Source organism: Limanda limanda, chromosome 18 (assembly GCF_963576545.1).
Source record: "Limanda limanda chromosome 18, fLimLim1.1, whole genome shotgun sequence".
Taxonomy (NCBI): Eukaryota; Metazoa; Chordata; class Actinopteri; order Pleuronectiformes; family Pleuronectidae; genus Limanda; species Limanda limanda.
In genome coordinates this window covers 8,329,017-8,350,209 of record NC_083653.1, presented here as the reverse complement: position 1 = coordinate 8,350,209, position 21,193 = coordinate 8,329,017, and the positions used below count along the sequence as shown (strand labels likewise).

Here is a 21,193-nt window from a genome sequence, read left to right as displayed (position 1 = left end):
TTTTCCACCTTGTAGTTTTTTTAATGTGATAAAAATGAGGTCTGTTGATTCTTGCAGTGACATCTACATGCTTACATCTGACTTCCAATTGGAGGCAAACCACTTCATGTTTTCTATGAGAAGAGGTGATGTTCTGCTTCTAGAGCCGGATCAAGCATATGAATGATAATGTTTAATGCATTCATTGATGGGATATAGATTAATTTGTGATTTAATGTGACTTGATAACTCATGTAACAATACACTCACTCGTTACTAAAGCAATTCAGCACCTTTACAACCGGGAAATATATTGAAATTGTATGTAACAATGTCCACAAAATTCAATCTTTGATAAGCAACACTATTCACAATAACTTGAAAACTGCTTTGTAACTGCAGCTGATCATTTATACATCTTGATGATATGAAAACAGTTTAATTCAGTGTATTTTATTCTCTTGGTTACAACTCTAAACAGTTATAACTCTTAAGTATTTACAACAGAATAAAAACATCACAGGTCACAGAAACATCCCCAAGTGCTGAATTTTTTTCTTCCAGTGTTAGTGTCTAACTTCACAAAGTCGACCTAAGCAGTTTAATGTTGCGCCTCAAACAGGACACACCAACACAAACATGGACAGTTACCACTTAAATACAAACATATTCAGATTAATGTACTTTTTACACTCAGGGGTGGGGTTGGGGGGGGGGGGGCAATGCAGGCGGATCCTTTTAAAAGTCTTTGCCCTCTGTGCCTCCTTATAATTTGAGTTGCCACCTCCTCATCGATGCCCCCGTGCGTTTGGTTTCAGCACCGGATCGAGGGACAGCGACTCGCATCTTCCCCACATTACGCATGCGCCATCTTTTTTTTTTTTTTTTTTGGTTTTCCTCCAGTGGGACTGAACACAGCAATAAAAGATGTAATTGGTCATCAAGCTCATTGGTCTCACAGACACTCGAAAAACTTCGTTATATATAACAATTCTTTGTCAGACAGGTGCTCTCCAGAGTCTTCAGGCCGCGTTCAAACTGTAGCTTTCAGTTTCATAAAGTCACTTCTATCATGAACATTACAGGCTAATCCTTAACTAGACTGTTAACTGGCTACTCGGTGAATTCCAGCTTGTGTCGCAGTCTTTGTTTCAATGGAGCCTATTTTTTAAATATAGCCAAAGAGATTTTGTGCTTAGCAAAAAAAAAATCGAAATCAAAAATCAACCCATGGTTACATCTGCTAGGATTTGTCGTTCTGTCGACTGCTGGGTGAGTCTCTGCATGGGCTCTTCGGCTCAGCTCTTTTCCATGCGCACTGGACAGATGGCGAGAAATTCATATATCGCTGGACTTGTACATGTCGGAGAGAAGCCTGGTGATGGGCACGTTCCCGATGGTCTTCTTGAAGAACACCTCCTCTATGGTGGTGGGGTTGACGGAGCGCAGCGCGGGCAGGAGCAGGAGCAGCTTCCCGAAGCGACAGGGCTGAGTCGGGTACCTGCAACACATCACAAGGGGGTAAGAGACAGAAAGGAAACACTAGGCCTCTGTGTGTGTTCACTAGCAGCGTCTCCAATTAACACACATCTGTGCCAATGTGCTGCCAATTGAATAACATGCTGCACCTGCATGTGCACGATTACAGGAAAACACAGCGCCTTATTGCCTCATTAACTTTATAATGAACGTAGATAGGCTGCAGGGGGAAGGTGCCACATGTGAGTTAATCCTCACAGGTTCATGACGTGTCTCACCTGGTGTGAATGTAGCTGTTGAGAGTGAGCTGCGCCTCGTCCTGTAGCGCAGCGATGGCGCTGGCGTTACGGAAACTTCTTAACTCGGTGCTGCCATGCGTGGGAACTGAAAGAAAAGAGGCAGGGTTTAAAACGGTGCTGGTGTGTTGGATAAATAAAGCCGCGAGGTTCAATTAGCCACTCGAACTTCTGCTGTCATTCGATCCCCTCTGCAGATTTAGGTTTAGACAGAAAGGACATGTGGGCACTCCAAAATAAATAACGATGGTTTCCATTATGAGCCTTAAAGTTAAATGACAATGCTGAACTACAACCAGGGAGATGATGGCACTCACCAGCTTTGAATGTCACGATACATTTTAAACAGGCGAACTCCGTTGCATCCAGACGCATCTGTCTGAACCGGGTGACCACCTCTTGAAGTGCTTGAATCTCAGACATGATTTTATTCATCCGCTGGGACTCTGTGTTTTCAGTGTTCATTCCTGTTAATAAAAATAGAAACTCGTCATTATGCAGTTCAAATGTGCAATTGACTGACTGTTCAACATTCATGAGGCTGGTCGTTGCCTGTAACCAGATAGGAGCCTCGTATACGCACCAGAAACAGCGAGAAGAGTTGTGGAGTCCACAGGAATGGCCCACTGCGCGATGCCAAGAACAAATAGTTCCCTCCACGCGTCCTCCAGCAGAATCAGCTGCGAATAAATAGAATTGCAGGGTTAAAAACGACATTGAAAAGCAGAATCAAGCATTGGTTTGAAAAAATTTCAGCCCATTTGATCGTACAGTATCACAGTAACCCGTGCGTAAAACCTGTTGGATTCCATATTACGCACAGCGCTGTTCTCTCGGTTAGGCCTGTGAAAGGCCCCTGGCTTCCATCATCTGACAGTATATATATGACTACTATAACTATATAGTTATTTTCCTATAGACCCATAATATAAAGACCAAATCGAAAGCTTGAAATGCGCCCTTGAACCCACAGTGTACCTGGTCAGATAAAGGCAGCGTGGAGAATGCGGGGACGCTTTTCGCCCACTTGATGCTCATGAAGAGGAGGCGCGCCGCCGACTCGCACACGGACTCCGTCGCCACCTCGTACAGATACATGGGGGTCCCGTTGACTTCGTGGGGATACTGGAGGAATGGAAATATCATCATTTTCATTAGTATCAGCAACAGCTTGTGTTGTCACGAAACTGCAGTTCGGATAATTGCTGGATATTTGACGATGATCAAACTCAAAGCCCCAGCAGCAGGTTTTTGTAATTATTAGTGTTGCTCGGGAAGGATTTACAGGGAGAAATCTAGCCTAATTGGCGGATTTGTGGCTTTTAGCAGGCTGCTAAATCGGAACAAGAATTTCAACTTCTCACCCTTATCCTAAAAAAAATGTAATCTTATAATAACATTTGGGAAATAATACAAATATCAATGGGGTATCATAAACTATTAAGGACTTGTATATTCTGATAATTAAAGGTTTTTAAAAATGACTATAAATAGCCAGAAAAACCTGAAGAAAACCGATTGATTGTTGATTTCTATTTATCAGAGATTCACAACAAACTCACTTTTGAAACTAAAGTAGAATATACAAATCAAAGGAGATAAAAAAAATAGGGGGAAAATCTAATTAAATAACTGTTAAGCCATCTCAGAATGTAGCCTACCTTCGGGGTGGGCTGTGCCAGACCAACGATGGCCTGTCTCTCCGGCGTGGTGGCCACGTTGCTCATCTCCAGGCTGTGAGGCTCCAGTTGCGTGACCGTGGTGAAGAAGGGAGGGCCGGCCATGGAGGAGCCCGAGAAGTGGGTCGACGATCCGTTCACCTCTTTGTGGCCCCGGAAATATAGGGCGACCTGTTTGCGGATGGTGGACGTCCGGGGGCCCCTCTCGTGCTGGACGGCTGTGAAACGGGACACAAACGTGCAGCACATGAGCGGAGGAGAGGTCCCTGCAGGAGTAATCACTCGTTTATCTACTTTTCTATGTTTTATAATTATTGCATTTATTTCCAAACTATTCCTTCAATAATTCAAAGTGCAAATGTTTGTAATTGTACAAAACAATCCTCTATAATCAGTATGAATATCGCTCAAAAGGTAAATACTTTGTAATTATCACTTTCCCGCCTGGATCATTAGCCTTAATGCACTTTCCCCACCTCCAGTCCCAACACCGTTGCCTGGCGTGTGTATGGCCAACGTGGTAATTCAATTATGCCCATTTACCGTCTTTATTCATGTTCACTTCCAGACACTTCTTCAAGCGGCACGCTCGGCACTGGTTTCTGTGAGTTTTGTCGACGGGACAACCTCCCTGTGCAGAGAAAGGGAGAGAGGGAGAGAGGGAGAGGGGGAGAGAAAAGAAAGGGGGTTTATAGCTTCCAAGCGTCGTGCTATTATCTGCCTGGGAGGCCAATCTGCAGGTGAAAGATCGTGCTATTATCGTGTAGTTATCGACTACACCCCTGCGGCTCCACTGCGGCCTGATCCCGCGGGATAAGTACTCCATCCCGCCCTCTGCTGCCTAAATCCTCGCCTTCGAGTCATCACATTAGATTGGATTACACCTGATATGTTACAGCAGCGAGGTGTTTAGCCCCCGACGCTTAATGGCCCCAGGCGTGACTCAATTAGTCTCATCAAGAGAGACTTCACACATGCGCCACGAGAGGAAAGCAAACAGGAAACATCTGTGCGTAAATATTTAACCTCTAGTGCGTAAAAGCGTCCGGTATGTGTTTGGGATGAGACTTGGAGCCAGAGCACTCGTTTTTCCCTGGAGATTAATGCAGTGCTTGTTGCTCGGATATCATTTGGTAAATGTAAGATCAACTAGAAGCACTGGATGCTCTCTTGGTTTGATTTTTAATGTGGCTCTTCTTTTTTTGTATTCCCTGTGTTCGCCTGTACCTCCATCGTGCTTCATAAGAATAATAATACAATGAAATAATCAAACATACACCCACATTTACAACCAGTTTGGGCCATCTTCAAACATAAATAGAACATGAGGATATATGACTTGAATAAATTGTGCGGAGGCCTCACCTGGGAGCCAGATTTACACACGTAAGTCCTGTTTCTGCGGATGCTCCTCTTGAAGAATCCCGAGCAGCCGTCACAGGCGTAAACACCGTAGTGTTTCCCTGAGCTGCGGTCGCCGCACACTTTGCATGGGATGTCCAGAATCCGACCTGGGGACGGCCCGTATTTCAGTTAAATGAATGATCAAGCACTGCGACTACACTCTGCTCAATTTCAAACGAATACAATTCAAAGGCAACTTGCTTCTTTCTAAGATACAAAACACGTGGACAAACATTGCAAAGAATGAAACTCCTGCTTGCTTTTGCAATTAAATCCTGCAAAATAATTTGAAGTTAGTTTTGCAGTTTTTCAGCCATTCGTTGATGTACAGTAAAACCCCCCAAAATGACCTTGTGTTGAGACCCTGGTGGAGATGAGGAACCATCGTCCTGCAAATGACTTGTTTTTGTCGGACAAACCCACAACACACACACACACACACACACTGGACTTCGCCCCACGCCTCGTTCGACCATGGGAATTCACCGCGTACATTTCAAGAATAAAGTCCGGTGGGAAGCGTCATATCTGAGCTCTCTAAGACAATAGCCCGAGGGCGCACAATGGAGACATTAGGGGAAAGTGTTAACTTAATGATTTTCCCCCATTGAACCTCGTCTGACTGCCTGGATCTCGACAAGCTGCCAACTCCCCTTCATAATGGGACTCGACAGCTGCTTTATCCCGCAGGTCTATAGGCCCCAGGATTAGGGAGTGACACTGCACCATGAGAATAATGCGCACCAACTCGTTTCACCAACTCAAATGAAGTGTATGTAAATCGACCCCGGTGTAGATGAAAAAAAATGTGATTATTTTTTTTTTTGCTGAACATTTGTATTCAAATCTATTAAAAAAGAAGTATGCATATGAGGGAGGGTGTTTTATTCTGGAGGGAAACGCCGTCTATGTAATTACACTGACGTTTTGCCACCTGCTCATTGATTCACCAGTGACCCGTCAAAAAGGGTGGCATGGGAATAACTCCCAGCAGCAAAAAACAATGACTTCAGGGGAGAGTTTATAGGGCTTCAGTTGGCAGATTATGAAGAATCAGAAGGCCATGTATAGGCTTTCATGTGCGGGCCACAGCCGTGTCACTGCTTTAAAAGTGGAGGGAGAGTTGTATTTATGTATTTTTGGGGTTAATATGAGCGAGAATTGCCTATTGCGAGTCAGTCACAAGAATTAAAAAATAGTAAAAGAGGGACGTTCTCATTTCTAGTCTGTAGCCTAACATAACCAACTAGGAATGTCTTGTAAAAAAATAATTACTGTACTGATTAGAGTCTCTTGTTGACTAGGTGATATTAAACAAACCACTCTGGTTTCATTTCACTCCCAGAATAAAACCTCCATGCGTAATTTAAATGAAAAATTGCCAAAATGGCGCAGAGGCTCATAGCGAAAAACAAAGTGCAAACAAAATGTAAAACCGTGTTTAGTGCAGAGTCGGTTAAATAAAAATGACGCCCGGTTATGTTGTGTAAGGGGGGAAATGTATTTAACTTCCCGCTGTGGGGGTCCAATTCGTCCCCATTGTGTGCAGTAATTGCTTGAAGATATATGGCATATTCCATTAACGTAATCACCATCAAGGCGAGAACCTGCTGAAAGAACTGGAAATTAAGTTTTATACTGAGAGAAGGAAATGTTCCTCACACTGACCACCCATAATGACACGGAGCTGTAATGTTGTGGGGCCGGGTTGTTGTATTCGAAACTAATTTAATGGTTAGAATACAGCAGAAATATAACTTTTTTTTATACTTGAATGACACGTTTTGGGGATTTGGTAAAACATGCAGAAAGAAACACACGGAAAAGAAAATGGGAATCTCTTTTAAAACAAAAATAGTAGGCAACTTTTGGGCCTTACATTATAAGAGATTCCATTTGAATTATTGCAGAGGGATAATTGCAAATACTAAGCAAAACAAGACACCCAGTGTAATTTCACCCAGCATATAAACCACTAGACATCCTTCAATATCAAGAGGACATCTTAAAAGGTTGAATTTAAAAACAGTGAATAGCACTGGTGTGTTTAAGTGCAGAGACGCCTGTGTGTGTGGGCACAACATTTACACACACGTATACCGTTTAATAGTTTTGTTTAAGTGGGTTGAATGGCAACACAAGAGAACGATCTGCTGTGGATATCTCGAAATCAAATTAAAAGTAAAATATCCTCCAGATCCCCATTATAATTAATCTTTACGGAAAAAATAAATTACAGGCAACAAGTGTCATCAAGCAAATGGAGCGAATGAAAAGGAGAAATCAGAGCATGGACGCACTTTATTATATTTCTTCTACAAAACAAAAAAGGCTTGAGAAAATGTGTTTATTTAAATTCCAATCAGCCTGAATCCGCTTTTGGCTCGAGTTTACGTGCGTGTGTAAATGAGTGTGTGCGCACTCGGGGAAAGAAACAGATATTCTCCACACGGATCACTCCTCGGCTTTTTGAACGAATACGAGGAATGAAATTATTTGAATTAGTGTAATAAAGCTCTGATGACATGAGAGTAAGAGTTGGATCCATGCGCAGCAGCTTTATGTTGACTTTAAGTCGAGAACGGCCTTTTTTACAATCTGCTGCTCAGTATTCTCCAGCAGCGTCAGGGAACACAGAGGCGACACTTACTTGATTTGACGTTCAGAATATCCAAACAGCCACTTGTAGAGCCGGCGGGTTTGCTCATCATGGATACTCGACTTTATTCAAAAATAAAAAATAAAAATTAGCTCGGAATGAAAAAAAAGAAAACGTCCTCCTTCTCTCTTCAAATCACTTTTCTTGTGACGAGATCTGCGCGTTTCCAAGTCCCGCAAGTTGCTCAACTTGACAAGAGTTTATTTCCGATCGACGAGCCCGGTAGAAGACAGTCGGTGGTGCATGGCATCAGACGGTCTTCGCCTCCGAGGTGCAGGTTCTTCTGACGGGAGGAGAGGCAGAGTGCAGCCCCGAGGGACAGAGGAGGATCAGCGGCGACCGGCAGAGCTCCGGCTCGGTGCACAAAAGTTAGAGATGGAGAGACTGAGCCTGGACCGACCAACCCGCAGCAGGGAAGAGTAGAACGAGAAAGAAAGAAAAAACAGATTTCTGATATCGTGGCGGATGGAAAACTTTTTGAAAACCAAGACACGATGTGACTTTGTGGTGCGAGTCCCCCCAAATAAGCCTCGGTAATATCTGTGAGAAGTGTCAGGGGAAGGCTGGAGGGTGGAGATCTCCACTTCCTTCATCCACTTGGCTTTCTACTCCAAACTCCAGTCCTGACGTCACTGGCGTGTGCGTGTGTGTGACTGGTGGTGTGAATGCGTGTGCAGGAGATGTGAAGTGCCTTGCTCATTGATCCAGAGGAGAGAGGAAAACACGTGTTGCTCGTTGCACATATTTTCTGCAGCATTTTGAATTTTGCGTTTACTCCATATTTATTGATGTGAATATCTCACTAAGGGTTTAGACGTTAATCTGTGTTACGCTCTGTGTTTTCTACGGAAGCTCAGAAACAATCACGTTTGGTTCCATGTGTTCACATTATGGGAGTGAAGTGTTGAATATAGACACTGATCATTCAGAACTGTCAACAGGTAGAAAAATACAGCAGCTCTTATATCGAAGTTAAACTTGATCGGTGTCACATTATCACAAGAAAGAACTGATTCCACCAAACTATTAAAATTAATTTGGAAGAATTTATCAATTTAAAAAACAACCCTGATCAATTCGTTTTTAATCCGTTTTAATCAGGTGTTTACTTGTCGAAGTAACAAACTATTTAAAAGGTATAATAAAGCAAAATGTGACTTTCCACATTATACTGTCATTATAGGACTTTCTCCTATTTTCAAAATTATAGTTTATAGTGAGCCACATTAAATACATAAATTAATAATAAATTAAAACAAACCAATAAATAAACATCCAATCCTGATAAGAGTTTAACGTTATGAGAACGATAATAATAACTTTCTTGTTATTGTTATTTTATTTTTTAACAGTTTCATACATAACTCCACTTTGCCCTGAGCACTCTCATTTAATAATATTATAATGCACTTTTTATACGTAACATTTTCTCTTTATTAAACTCCACTTTCCCCTCAACTACTTTTTACACTTCTTTGGTGCATTTTACTGTCAACACAATTTATTTTTAACAATTTGAATCCAAATCAAACTAAATATCTAAACCAATCATCATTATCATCAGCGTTATTCATTCGAATTTTCTCAAACTCGTGCGTGTACAGGTTGTGGTTTTCCCTCCAGCCTCGGGTTGCACACCTCCCAGCACCTCCCAGCACCTCCCAGCCCCCCCCCCCAGCACCTCCAGCTCCTCCTGCCTGTGGCCGGGGACTGGGAGCTGGACACCGGGGAGGGTGCACACCGTGCTCGGCTGTCCGGAGGCCGGAGGCCGCGCGCACTGACACTCTGACCTTGACAGCTTGCTGCGCTTTCACCGGGTAACTCCAGAAATCCATATTCTGTTTTTAATTGTGTTCATTCCCACGGTACACTGAAGGCCATATGGACGCACAAAGTGTCGATTTAAGCGGACAGGGGCGAGGCGGAGAGGCGTAGTTAATTGCAATTAGCCATTGTTGTGTCTTTCAACCTGCCCTTTAGCTGAGCAGCTCCGGCTGGAGACTAACAAGCCTGAAGAGAAATCACTATGATATTCCTTTTGATTTCTCCTGCAGAGCCACAGAAAGCCTTTGCTCCCGGGTTTTATTATCTTCTATAAATGGTCCGCACAATAAAGGCTTCAATGCACCTTTATCATTAAGACTATTTCGCCGACTTCTCCTTTTTCTTGAAGGATTAGCTCTTTGTAGGTGACCACCGCGCCTTTTTTTCATTAATTAGCAGAAAATGACACAGTCAACGCCCCGAAAACCAGACTGGACTTGACTGAATTTAAATCACTAGAAATCACGTTTCCATTCTCGCAGATCAATAACATTTTTGCAGTAATTTCTGAAGTGTGTGTGGTGTGAATGTGCGTGTGCGCGCATGTGTGTGGGTGGCTGCCGGTGTGGGCGAATGGTGAATGTGTGACATAATCTCCTTAACTCGTCCTAATCCTCGTCATTCACTGATAGCCTTTACACAAATATAACCAACATCATGGTTGCCGGGGTTGCCTCTTTCACTTTTTTTGTATTAGTGACTCTGTTCTCCTCCAGCAGTCAATGAAATGACGCTGACAAAGGGGGCAGTGGATTGTGTATCTGTTTTTTTTATGGGTGGGGGGCTCTGCATCAGTATGCGGATACTTGACGCATTATAGGATCGACTTTAACAACTAGGATCAAGTGAGAGTCCAACGAAAGTCACTGCAAAGTAATACAGAAAGATCATATCAGAGAAAAAGTTTTAAAACCCAATTAAACCAGGTGTAAAGGAGCTGTTGTCATGTTTTACGCACATGTACTCGCGGCTTGATTTGAGTATTTCCCCCCTCATCTCATGTTGAAATGACAAAATCCGAGCTTTACTCGTTTAATGCATCAATTTAAAATATATAAAAGCACACTTTTTGATTAACAGTTGATTTCCCATTGTTGCTGCTGTGGGTAATCATCGCCTGCCCGTGCGCCATAGTTGAACCACTCTTGTAGGCACTGCTATCACTTGTTGTGCAGGCCTCTATATCCAACCAGGCGGAAAGCAATTGGCTTTCGGGAGAAGTCACTAAGCTCCAGAGAGCAAATAATGGGGAGCAAATAATCAAGGAGACTAAAGGCCCACCCTCTTTAAAATGACCAGGGAGATCATTGTTAGTCATCTTACGGCCCCACTGGTGTTTATCAGCAGATGATCGTCTCCACTAATGCAATGGTGAGAGATACAGTCAGTGTGCTGAGTGAAGGGATTCAAGCTGACACGGGAAACTTCTTCAACATGTCAACAGGCCTCTCTGCGATAATATTCATACTCAATAGTGTTAAATGTGATTACACTTTTTAAAATAAGAGTAAAATACGGAGCTTGGTTTCAGCACCAAGGACAGTTCAGGAACAGAAGTCAGTAAACATATGGAGGTCACCTGTCTACGTGTTTGTTTGGATTTGAAATGGTCTAAAGTCTTGATTTATTTAAGAATTCAACGTGAAGTATAAATCTGACAGTGATCTCGTGGTTGCATTTAACCTTTTCATCTTTATTTTACAATCTAATCCCAGCATCTCAAACTGTGACTGATTCTAATCCACTAATTGCTCTGATCCTGACAATCACACAGACACAGGAATTAAGCCAAATCAGGATGCGGCATTGTGTTTGTTCTTTAACTTCATAAACTGAAATATTGACGCCACTTTCTAATATATCCTTTTTTGTAAATAGTTTTCATGGGCTGCATTAATAGTATAATCATCTCAATAATGCCTCATTGACTGGGTTGCCAGGTTGTTCAGAGAAATCCCCCAGTGGGTGTTTATCCTCCAGCAGGATCCTTGACACTTTGACTTCAGCAAAACCTGAAGAGAATCTGAAGAAGTAATAACCACGAATAACTTCAGTCTTGAGAGCTAAGAGTCAAAGCTGGCAACTCAAATGCTGTCCTCCTCATAGACCTATAACTGATGTAAGACTTACCTGTAAATGACTTAATAACAAGTATTACTGGGATTAATAACATCTTATGAACATGCAGACATATCAAATATGCAGAATTAAGATGAATTAATATATTTTGCTCTACAATTACAGCCTGTAATTTAAAATATATGAGGAGACTTCAGCTACTGCAGTAAAATAAAAGTTATCATAATTTTCTCATTTATTTATTTGCTATTGATATAGTTTTGCTTTGTGTGAACTTATTCTGTTAAGGACAAGTGCACATTAGGATGATGTAACTGTTTTTCTCATAGTTTTAGTGAAGACAATATATTTTAGTTTCACCCAATATGACAAATCCACTTAAAAACGACCCAATCAATGTACATTGTTGTGACATAATTCTACTCAAGTGTAAAGACTGTATCTGTTCTGTTATAAGACAACGTCACTCAACAGGTGGGGGCTATTGTTTTTCACACTGGGAGCTTTACTGGTCCCTGTCAGCTTCACCCTGGATGTGTTGGAGCAGAACTTATTTTATCAAGAAACATAGACATAATGTTAGTTACAGTAAATCCACGCTCTCTGGCTGGATTTTCCTAAAGTCCAATTCCCTCAGGACCTCCACTCAAATGACTGTACTCCCGATGGTCCTCCACTGGTGTGTAATCTAGATCTACACACCCCTGCATGCACACCTCCACATGCACAGAAAAAGGAAGACAGAGACCCAGACCCAAACCCAGAAACCCACAAGTCGGTGCGGTGCAGTTGGACGCTCTGACAAATCTATTTGGGGCAAATTGTCAGTGAGAAACTTCCGCTCGAACTGCCGTGGACAAAACTGGCTGTTGGGGAGAGCAAATCCCGCTGCATGAGGGTGGGGGACAATGGGGGGCGAATGTGTTGATGTGCGGCCGGTGGCTAGGGAGGGACAATGGACGGATTAGTCAGTCCCCTGGCTGACTGATTTGAGATGGCTCCTCTCAGCCTCTCACCGTGGGGAGTCCCATTGTCCCGCTTCTGATTCCCACTTCTCACAAACTCCAAACAAAAGTCAATCTCTTTCTCAAGGGAGGGGGGGAATATCGACCCGTGTTTCAGCTGGGGAAAGTGACTCAAAAACTTATTTGCAAGAGATGGCTGACTCTCTAACTCCCCTTCTCCTCTTTATGTCTTTTTTTCCCTCCTCTCTGCCTTCATCCTCTTCATTTGCAGTCTTTATTGCCCGCTGGTTGTGGTGGATAGTGGGATGTTGAATGATCCCGGGTTTTCAGCCTCGAGTGGGGCAGGGGCACCTGTTGGAGGCTTAGAGGCGGCTTTGCGGCCGAGGTCATTAATATTAAAATATACAGAGATGCCATCACGGGCTGGTCTGAAATCGGTCTGATGTCGCCCCTGGGTTCCCTCTCTGGATGGATCTCTGCTTTCAGTCACTCGTGAAGAGCCTTCTTTTCTTTTTTCTCCCCCTGTCTTCTCTTTTTCTTATTCCCCCTCCCTGAAAAGACTCGTTAACAAATTATGACAGCTGAGTAGAGGGGCTTAGTCTGTTCACACTGCAAAGACAAACATGTGAGAGCCAAGGAGGCCGCCATGTGATCAATGTATCTACAGTTCGTTTTATATTTGGCCTGTGGTGTGTGAAAGTGCCAGGATTTGCAACAGAGTTGAAAAAACAGGTTTAAGTCGAGCAGAGGTGACTGTGATCAAACACATGCAAATATATGTAATGAAGTCAGATGCTCTGTAACGTATTAAATATGACATTTACAAACACTGGATTTACCTTCAGGAGTTTAGGTTGAACTTTTAACTTGTTTTTTCTGGATTCACATGATAATTCAATAAAAATCAAAGGGACAAATAGGCCAATAACAGCCTTTCACTCCTCATGTTCAGTCATTATAATGTTTTATGACAACATTAATGATCACAACCTAAATAAACAGAGGATAAGTTGTAGAAGTTGGTCATTCACTCTGAATTTGAACGGTAATACATTTTACTTTAATACTTTTCTTTATCAGCAGACATAATACATGATACATGTTACATGTACAATTAGAAATTAGAAGACAGACTCTCACTCACCATAAATATTAATGTTAGTATGAAACCGGTTTCAAAATTGTGACTGTTAGGTATTTCAATTTAAAAATAAATAAAAATATGAAAAAAAAACACCAATCTCCAGATGTTGCTTTTGAGAACCTGTATAATAACTTAACATTGCATTCATGTTTTTTCAACTTTATCTTTTGTTTACCAGGCAGATGTTTGTAGTTAACTGCTCTCTGCTCTGAGGCATCGTCATAATTCAATTTGTGCTTGTTTTCAATAAGCTGGTGTCTGGTGATTTCCTATTTCATTAGGTATGGATATTTGTACTAACTCAATAAATTAGACTATGTTACATTGAGAGTTGCTCCTGAATGTCTATGTCCTTCCCATTTAGATTGTGTTGTAACTGTAATCAAAGGTTTTGAGTTTCCACATCTTGTATTCACTCGTATAAGTTGCAGCATGAACCATGGCTGGCTTCAAAATTATGGTTTAAATGTATGATCATCTCTCCGTCAAACTCTGCATCATTCAGCACAAAAGTGAAGTAGCTTTAGCAAAACACACATTTTTCACAGTGTAAGGATTTTCTACTGCCCAGTAGTGGCACAAAAAAGCCAAACTTCCACGTACTGTATGGGCTATGTGGCATTCTCTCACACACACAGTGTCTAAACGAGTGTGTTTAAAAAGCAGCCGCCGCAGCAGTGTGAGCATGGTTGCGGTCGTCAGACAGATTAAGGACAGAATGGCTGTCATCGGCTCCTTTCACAGCCCCAGTTCACCTGGAGTCACTCTGACAGTCATTCTGCTGTTTATCTAGCTCTGTTCAGCAGTCAGTCTCGCTTCCGCCCCGTTTCTCCTGATCCCGTCCCGCCGGCTCCGCGGGTCAGGTTCAACGGTCACGGTCTGGGGGTCACCGTTTCCACTCGTCATTAACCCACGGGGACCCTGGTGCACAGGAGCTGTCATCAGGACCCTCACACTCACCTCACAGCTCTTAATACACACCCACACACACATACACACACACACCCACACACTCACACACACAGGGGACTGGTGATTCATTGATAGAATCAGGGCATGTGACCTCGTCTGTATTCAGGTTGGGCTATAATGTGCAGGATGAGGCTCTTTGGAGAGGAGATCTAGGTCAGTGTATAAGTGTGTGTCAGGTGACATGATGGGAATATTGATGAGAATGTGTCATTTGTGGGTGAGTGTGTTGTTGTTAGTTCTTTGCATATATAGTAAAGCCTGAAAATTACCTAAAGTATATTGGTTTGGCTGATTTATTGATCTAGCTTCACGATGTAGCACACGCATGGGATAGAAACGCTGTGGAATACGTGGATATTGAAATGAGACGTGTTTAGACTAATGGTTCAAGGACAATTCGGAACATTAACTGATTTGTTTTTACAAGATGGCGTCTCACTAGGGGCAGCCTGTTGGCTTTTTTTTTCAACTTTTCAATTCATTTTTTACTGGCAAATGTATCCAATGTGGGATTTTTAAAGAATTAATCGCATTCCATCGCATCTTCACTTATCCCGTCTTAATCTATCGTATAGTATCATATCCCATCTAAGGGTATCTCATTTAATCTTAATCTAATTTAATTTTTTATTTTTTTATATATATTTCATGCACAGAGGCAACTCAGAGTGTAACATTAACTCACATAATTAGCTTGTTTTGCACTAAAATGCATTAAAATATGTTTTTAGTCAATCATGACACAACAAATTAAAGTGATTTAAAGATTTGTTGCTTTGATTATGCTACTGCACAATACAAATTATTAATTATTATTATGAATATCAACACTGTTCTTATGATGCATCTACAAACAGTTACAATAAAACAATTTAATTGGGTCTTTACTTGTTCATAATGAAATAAATGACTCTATCCGTCCAGTTATGATTAAACAAAGGCTCACGGCAGATTGTGTGAAGTTGTCGTGTGAAGGCCTTTCATACGTAGTTGTGTTTCTATGGGACTTGTTTTTTTGCCTTTGAAAGATGAAGATGAGGAGTGATGAAAGCAGCTGGGAGACATGGGGTCTTTTAGAAACACCCCAACAATGACGAGGGCAAGGAGGCACTTATTTTTTTCTTTTCCTCATATTCACCACATTTTTCTCAATCGTCCACCCCACCACCCAGCAGCTCAGCGCTTTCCCATCCTCAAATTCCCTCAAAGTTTCAGATGCTCCACCACTCCACAATGCCCAGATGCTGTCCTTTAGCCCCTCCACCCCCCCCTCAACCCAGAGCTATCATTCATAACCTTTTCTGTGGAGCTGGGAGTGAAAGAGGTGGGATAAGGGAGAAAAGGGGGGAGCGGAGAGCAACATGGCAGCTTATTTAGAAGACTTCCTTTATTGGAACATGTGCAAGCAGTTCACTCACAAAGGACTTAAATAGGATATTTTCTGTTCCCTATAGTTGCTTTCCCCTTTTAAGTGCCGAGGCAAAAAAAGTAAGTTTACAACTCCCTCCTCAATGGGGGCTCTTCACTCTCAGGTTGCGGGGACCTGAGTGACCTAGGAAAGTTAATTAGGAGGCGAACAAAGAGCGAGCTGGAGCAGAATGCCTCGCCTCTCCTCCAGCCAAAGATGTCATCCATTAATTAGGAAAATCTTTAAGGTGGCCTTATTGAATTTACAGAAAGCCCTGTGGTTGGCGGGCAACAGTTTTTTGATCAAGCCCTGACTCAAACAATGGCTTTCTGGGGGTTAAAAAAGAAGAAGAAGGGAGGAGATTGGTGGTAGAAGAAGAGAGGGAGTGAGGAGAAGCAGGGGGGGGGGAGAAAAGAAACGTATGGGTTTGCGGCGCGGTACAGTTTAATGGTGGGGGGGTGGCTGCCGATTGTGACAGCTCAGATTCACATGGGTATGGGGGGCATAGTTTGGGGATGATGTCATGCAAAGGCAACCTGGGGGCTTGGGAAGTAAGAGGGAGGGAGGAGGCGGAGAGGGGGGGGTGCTGAGCTTGAGCCACAGGGGCCACTCAAAGTTAACATCGCTGCCTGCAACCGGGCCAAATCCTTTTCTTCTCGGCCCAGGAGAGGCTTTCCTGAACGCCAAGACCTCCACGACTCCTCCTACTCGCTCGTTCACAAATCACGGCTCGCTTTTAAGGCTAACCCCTCGCTAACTGACCAGCTAACTGCCTTTTTCTTCCCGGTCTAACCGCCCATTATTTCTAAAGCCCACAATGAATAAATATCGCTAGATCACAAGGAGCTGAAATGTTGCTTTCACAAACATGTACCGTAACTTTTTACCCCCAATTCTTCTCTATTCTAAACCACAATTGACTTTTAAAGCAATTAGGACATATTTAAAATTAAACAAAAAAAGATATGTTGTATTTGCTTATTTAAGAAAAAAGTCTAAAGATCATTACTAATTATCAAACTGCATTGTTAATCCAACAGCTAATCTTAAAAATCCAATTAATTTCTTCATGAATTTCATTTTAATGACACTAACCAACATCTACTTAACTCTCTGTAACAACATGCAAACATGGTTGTGTACATTTCCACATGTGGGTTTGAGAACAGCGGTTCTGTTCACACACTGTCAAAGGTACCGGGTGGAGCAGACCCGTGTCCACCAGTGGTGCCAAAGACCATTGTTTTTGTTGCATATTTTACGCTGTATCTCCCGACTGTGCACGAGCAAGCACGTGCACTCTGAGAGCACTCGAGTGACGTCGTGCACACATTTCTCGCGGCTGCTGAGGCAGTGAAGGATTTCAACAGTTTGTGGAGATAACAGGCCACAAAAGGCAGTGAAGCAACAATAAATTAGAGAGAAGAAGAAGAACCGTTGCACATTATATTCTGAAATAAATAATCCTGTTTGTGAAATATTATTTTAAAAAATGCATGTTAGATTAACTTTTATAATAACGTTTTTAAACAAATTTAAATTAAATATGTATAATAATACAAAACACTTAACTTTGTAGGGAAACAAAAATTCCAAAATTCCAGAGTATATTTTGAAGTTTTTCAACAACTTTCTTTTTGAATAGAAGTACTTAACTAGTACACAAATATAACAACTACAGTTCTTATAGGTAATCCATGTGTTTAATCTCTGTACAGTTTAAAATTTGAGTGAACATTTAAATAGTGAGTGTATCTCGTCAACTCCACTCCTATTTCGATATCCCCAAAACAATAAGGAAGAAAATGTAAACCTTTAACTTCAGTGACTCAGTAAGACTTTAATGGAGTGGGCTGCATCATTTAGATTAGGATACATTCATTTGTGAATAATAATGTTTCTTAGTAAAGAAGATCTTTAAAATATCCCTCTTTATGTCATTCATTCATGTCATAGGCCAACATACCATCACACAAGTCCTCGGAAGTGAAAAGCAAAAATGAACTGGACTTTGATTTCAGTGCTTGTGGTTTATTTGCATTAATCACAAAGTCACACAAACCCACTAAACCACTGGAAGCAGCAAAGAAATCCCACACCTATACGTCCAGATGCTGGGAATCACATGCATGTTCATGCTCTGTGCTGTCACGCTGCTCTGTCCATGCATCTACTGGGGCATGAACCCCCCCATCCCCCCTCAGTGGGGGACTAATTTGAGGGGAGGGACGATGTGTTTTGTTGCTTGTCAGAAACAATCACTCCCGGCCCATTACATTACAGCACATCGTGCTTTCATTGCTGTAACACACTGAGTGCTGAGAGAAGGGGGGGGGGGGGCATGCTCAGGAATCATCAATTTTACTCATGGGAAAAGATAAAAAGTTGATGAAAGTGGTTTGAAACAGACAGATGCACATGTCGGACGCCACAGTTTATTGTTGGGGAACTATGCAAGTCAACTTCTGCTGGAGTTTCTTCTCCAAATGCAAGATTCCAGTGAATAACAACTTTATTTAGAGAGTGCTGCCCCCACCCCTCTCCTGTCCTCTGCCCCAGCCCACCCGTCCCCTCTCTGTTCTGTTTGGGCACTGGAGGTTGTCAGACTGGGTTTATGTCCAGTTCACTGGAGCTGAAAGAAGTCAGTTTCGTGTCTTGTTATGGAACAAGACGTCTCTGCCTCTCAGGAGTGATGAGAAGTGAGTCTGGGCAAGCAGGGTGATCAGGGAGCAGGACCATCCCCTGGAGGCGACCAGCAGTGAGGAAGTCAAAGCGGCTTTTGTGTCACTGCTGTCGGCTGCGTGTTTGGTAATTATCCCCCCTCTATCTGAGCACAGACCAGTCTTTCCAGGAGAGATCCCAGCCTAACCGGCCCACGGAAGAGTGCACAACACACCATCAACACAGATTAACTTCTCACAGTGCTGCGGAGATGCCTGATTGAGGGAGACGTGGCAAATACATGAAACTCTCTCTTGTGTGACGTGCCAATGATGAGCAGATCTGCTCGGTCAGACTGAGTCAAACTGTTGCAGCGCTGAGACAGTGACACCTGTAGAGCCGATAGACTCACTGTCAGCACATCCATGCTGTTCCTTGCTCACATTATTCTAACTCAGAATATCATGCGACATAATGCAACTTAATTCATGTAGAAAAACCTGCATTCAAGATCCCACTTAGGTAACAAAACAGTAGGTAAATATACTTTCAGTATCAAAACTAAAAGTTCTAATTTAGCTAACCTGCTCCTGTGACTTACACATTATTAACTTTTGTGAACTTTTTTGTTAGTTTTAATGCATCAATGTGTTAGCAGCATTTACCCTTAAAAGCTGCATTAGAGCTGATTTTCCAACCTGATATAATCATTTTTTAACATATCTCCACCGATTAAATCCAAATCCCACACACTCATAAAAAAATCAGTTTCCTAAATATGCCTGATTTCTTTCATTCAAATCCAATAATTATTCTCTGAGAAAACTGAAAATGTTTTTAAAGGGCCTAAATTGCAATGTTAAAGAGAGTTAAAAAAGTCCTGGATCTGCACCAACTATGAATGACTTCTTCCCTGACACATGCTGCATACTATCACCAAGTTTCATCCAGTTGGAAACCACTGAGTTCACCTTTAGGAAATTTTGTACATCTAAACCTGAAGAGAAGATACATCCGTCCAGATGCAACGTAAACAGTAGAACATTTTTCAATGGAAATCTTTAAATAACTACTTGTCGGGCAAACCTCTTAGTCTACGTCCATATTTCAAATAAACTGTATCTACTCTGTTCCTTTCATCTGCAACTTTATGGTCAGATCTGCTTTGCCCTGATTTCTCTACTGTATTCTCCTGATCTTCAGCATCAACACTGCCATCACACTATCAATGTCTTCATCATCTCTGCACGTCTGCTCCAGCCACCATCACTGTGATTCTCAACACAATATTCTGATAATCATTGTCATCATTTTCTTCATCTTCATCATCATCATCGTCACTCACATTTCCACACGTATCATACTTATCATCACTGTCCACTTGTCACTCTTGACATGATCAGCAGCTTCGACATCTTCTCCAGCTCTCCAACCATCATCTTCCTCATGCAGTCTTAGTGATCTACATGTGCCTTTATCATCATTGGTTTAACCTGTGGGAAACCATCCCTTCAAGATGGAGGCTGCAGCTGTGGGATGCCGAGAGAGGCCAGGACTCCTGATTGGCCACACTAGGGCTGCCCTGGATGCTCAGTGTGCGCCGATCAAGTGGAAGGTCAGACATTTGAAATCGTTTACAGGAGAATCTATAATATCATGATTGGTCAATTGAATCCTGTCGTTGACTCCAAATTGTAGATGCCATCAAACGAGCAGATCAAAGTACAAAGAGTTTCCTGTAAACTGGTCAAGCAGCGATATGATTCTGTGTCTTGAGGAAACTACTTGTGTCTGATTTGAAACACAATATTCAAATTAAATTGCGTACACCGTGTAAAGCAAAAAATGTAAAAAAGTTAAATTAGCTAATTCAGACTTAAACATCAGCATGGACAAGTGTCACATGATAAGGGGTTAAAGGCATCGTTTTGCTTCATTTAAAAAGAAAATCTGTAATGAATGGGCAATATCGCAATTTATATTGGTCAACTTTAGGTCTTATTTATGCAGCTACAATAATAATAATAAATATTTTCTCCACAGGCACAAATCAGGCAAGGAGAGCAAACAGGTAGTTGGCCAGGAAACTTTAGCCCTGATGTGCACATCCATGACTGCTGATGTATCCTAGAATTTAGAGAAAGATAAACCTAAAGCCGGGGAGGCAAAACGCTTCACTCAGAATAAATTCCAAAGATAGAAATGTACAAAGCCAGTGTTAAAACCAAATAGATAGCTAACTCTGACGGGTTCACAACTGATAATGTGTCCCTAAATTCCACAGGGGGTCACTAACATCTGTTGCTGGTTCTCAATTTGTCAATAATCTACGACCTTTAAACGTAAAAGGGATATTCAGCATCTTGTCTTTTTTTAAAAATATATGACATTTTTGTATCTAACAAAAAAACCTGCAACCTGAAATGTGAAATGATGGCGACTAATCAGTGGGGACCATCTGATTCTCCCATTAAAAGTCCTTCATTTAAACCCGGCTCAGTTCTGTCCCTTTCTTTCAAAAGGCGCAGAATAGGCTTGCCTTGATCTGCGTCAATTGTCATTCCGGGGCTCAGGGGCACTTCGGTGGCCAGTATAGCGGGCGAAGTCAGGGCTAATCCCTGGAAAAGGGGAGAATCACGGGAGA

General features: G+C 42.1%; 1 protein-coding gene across 2 annotated transcripts; it reads right to left on the bottom strand.

Moving 5' to 3' along the window:
- Nucleotides 1-1,317: 1,317 nt before the first annotated feature.
- nr2e1 (nuclear receptor subfamily 2, group E, member 1) lies at nucleotides 1,318-7,548 on the bottom strand. 2 transcript variants are annotated; one of them, XM_061091855.1, is made up of 9 exons: nucleotides 7,488-7,548; nucleotides 4,799-4,944; nucleotides 3,977-4,064; nucleotides 3,416-3,651; nucleotides 2,733-2,879; nucleotides 2,338-2,434; nucleotides 2,072-2,221; nucleotides 1,737-1,842; nucleotides 1,318-1,480 (listed from the first exon to the last, which is right to left on the bottom strand). In XM_061091855.1, exons 1-9 carry the CDS (start codon nucleotides 7,546-7,548, stop codon nucleotides 1,318-1,320), a joined length of 1,194 nt encoding a protein of 397 aa, XP_060947838.1. The 2 variants fall into 2 exon arrangements, with proteins under 2 accessions (XP_060947838.1, XP_060947839.1); XM_061091856.1 differs by having other exon boundaries at nucleotides 7,521-7,545.
- Nucleotides 7,549-21,193: the final 13,645 nt, after the last annotated feature.

Bases quoted from the DNA above. Each gene is read 5' to 3' on its own strand.
- nr2e1 (XM_061091855.1), bottom strand. From the start codon at position 7,548: ATGATGAGCAAACCCGCCGGCTCTACAAGTGGCTGTTTGGATATTCTG. The intron at 3,652-3,976 runs GTAAATGGGCAT...CCCGTTTCACAG, and splicing joins AGTGAACATGAATAAAGACG to CCGTCCAGCACGAGAGGGGC. The intron at 2,880-3,415 runs GTAGGCTACATT...CCATTCCTCCAG, and splicing joins TGGCACAGCCCACCCCGAAG to TATCCCCACGAAGTCAACGG.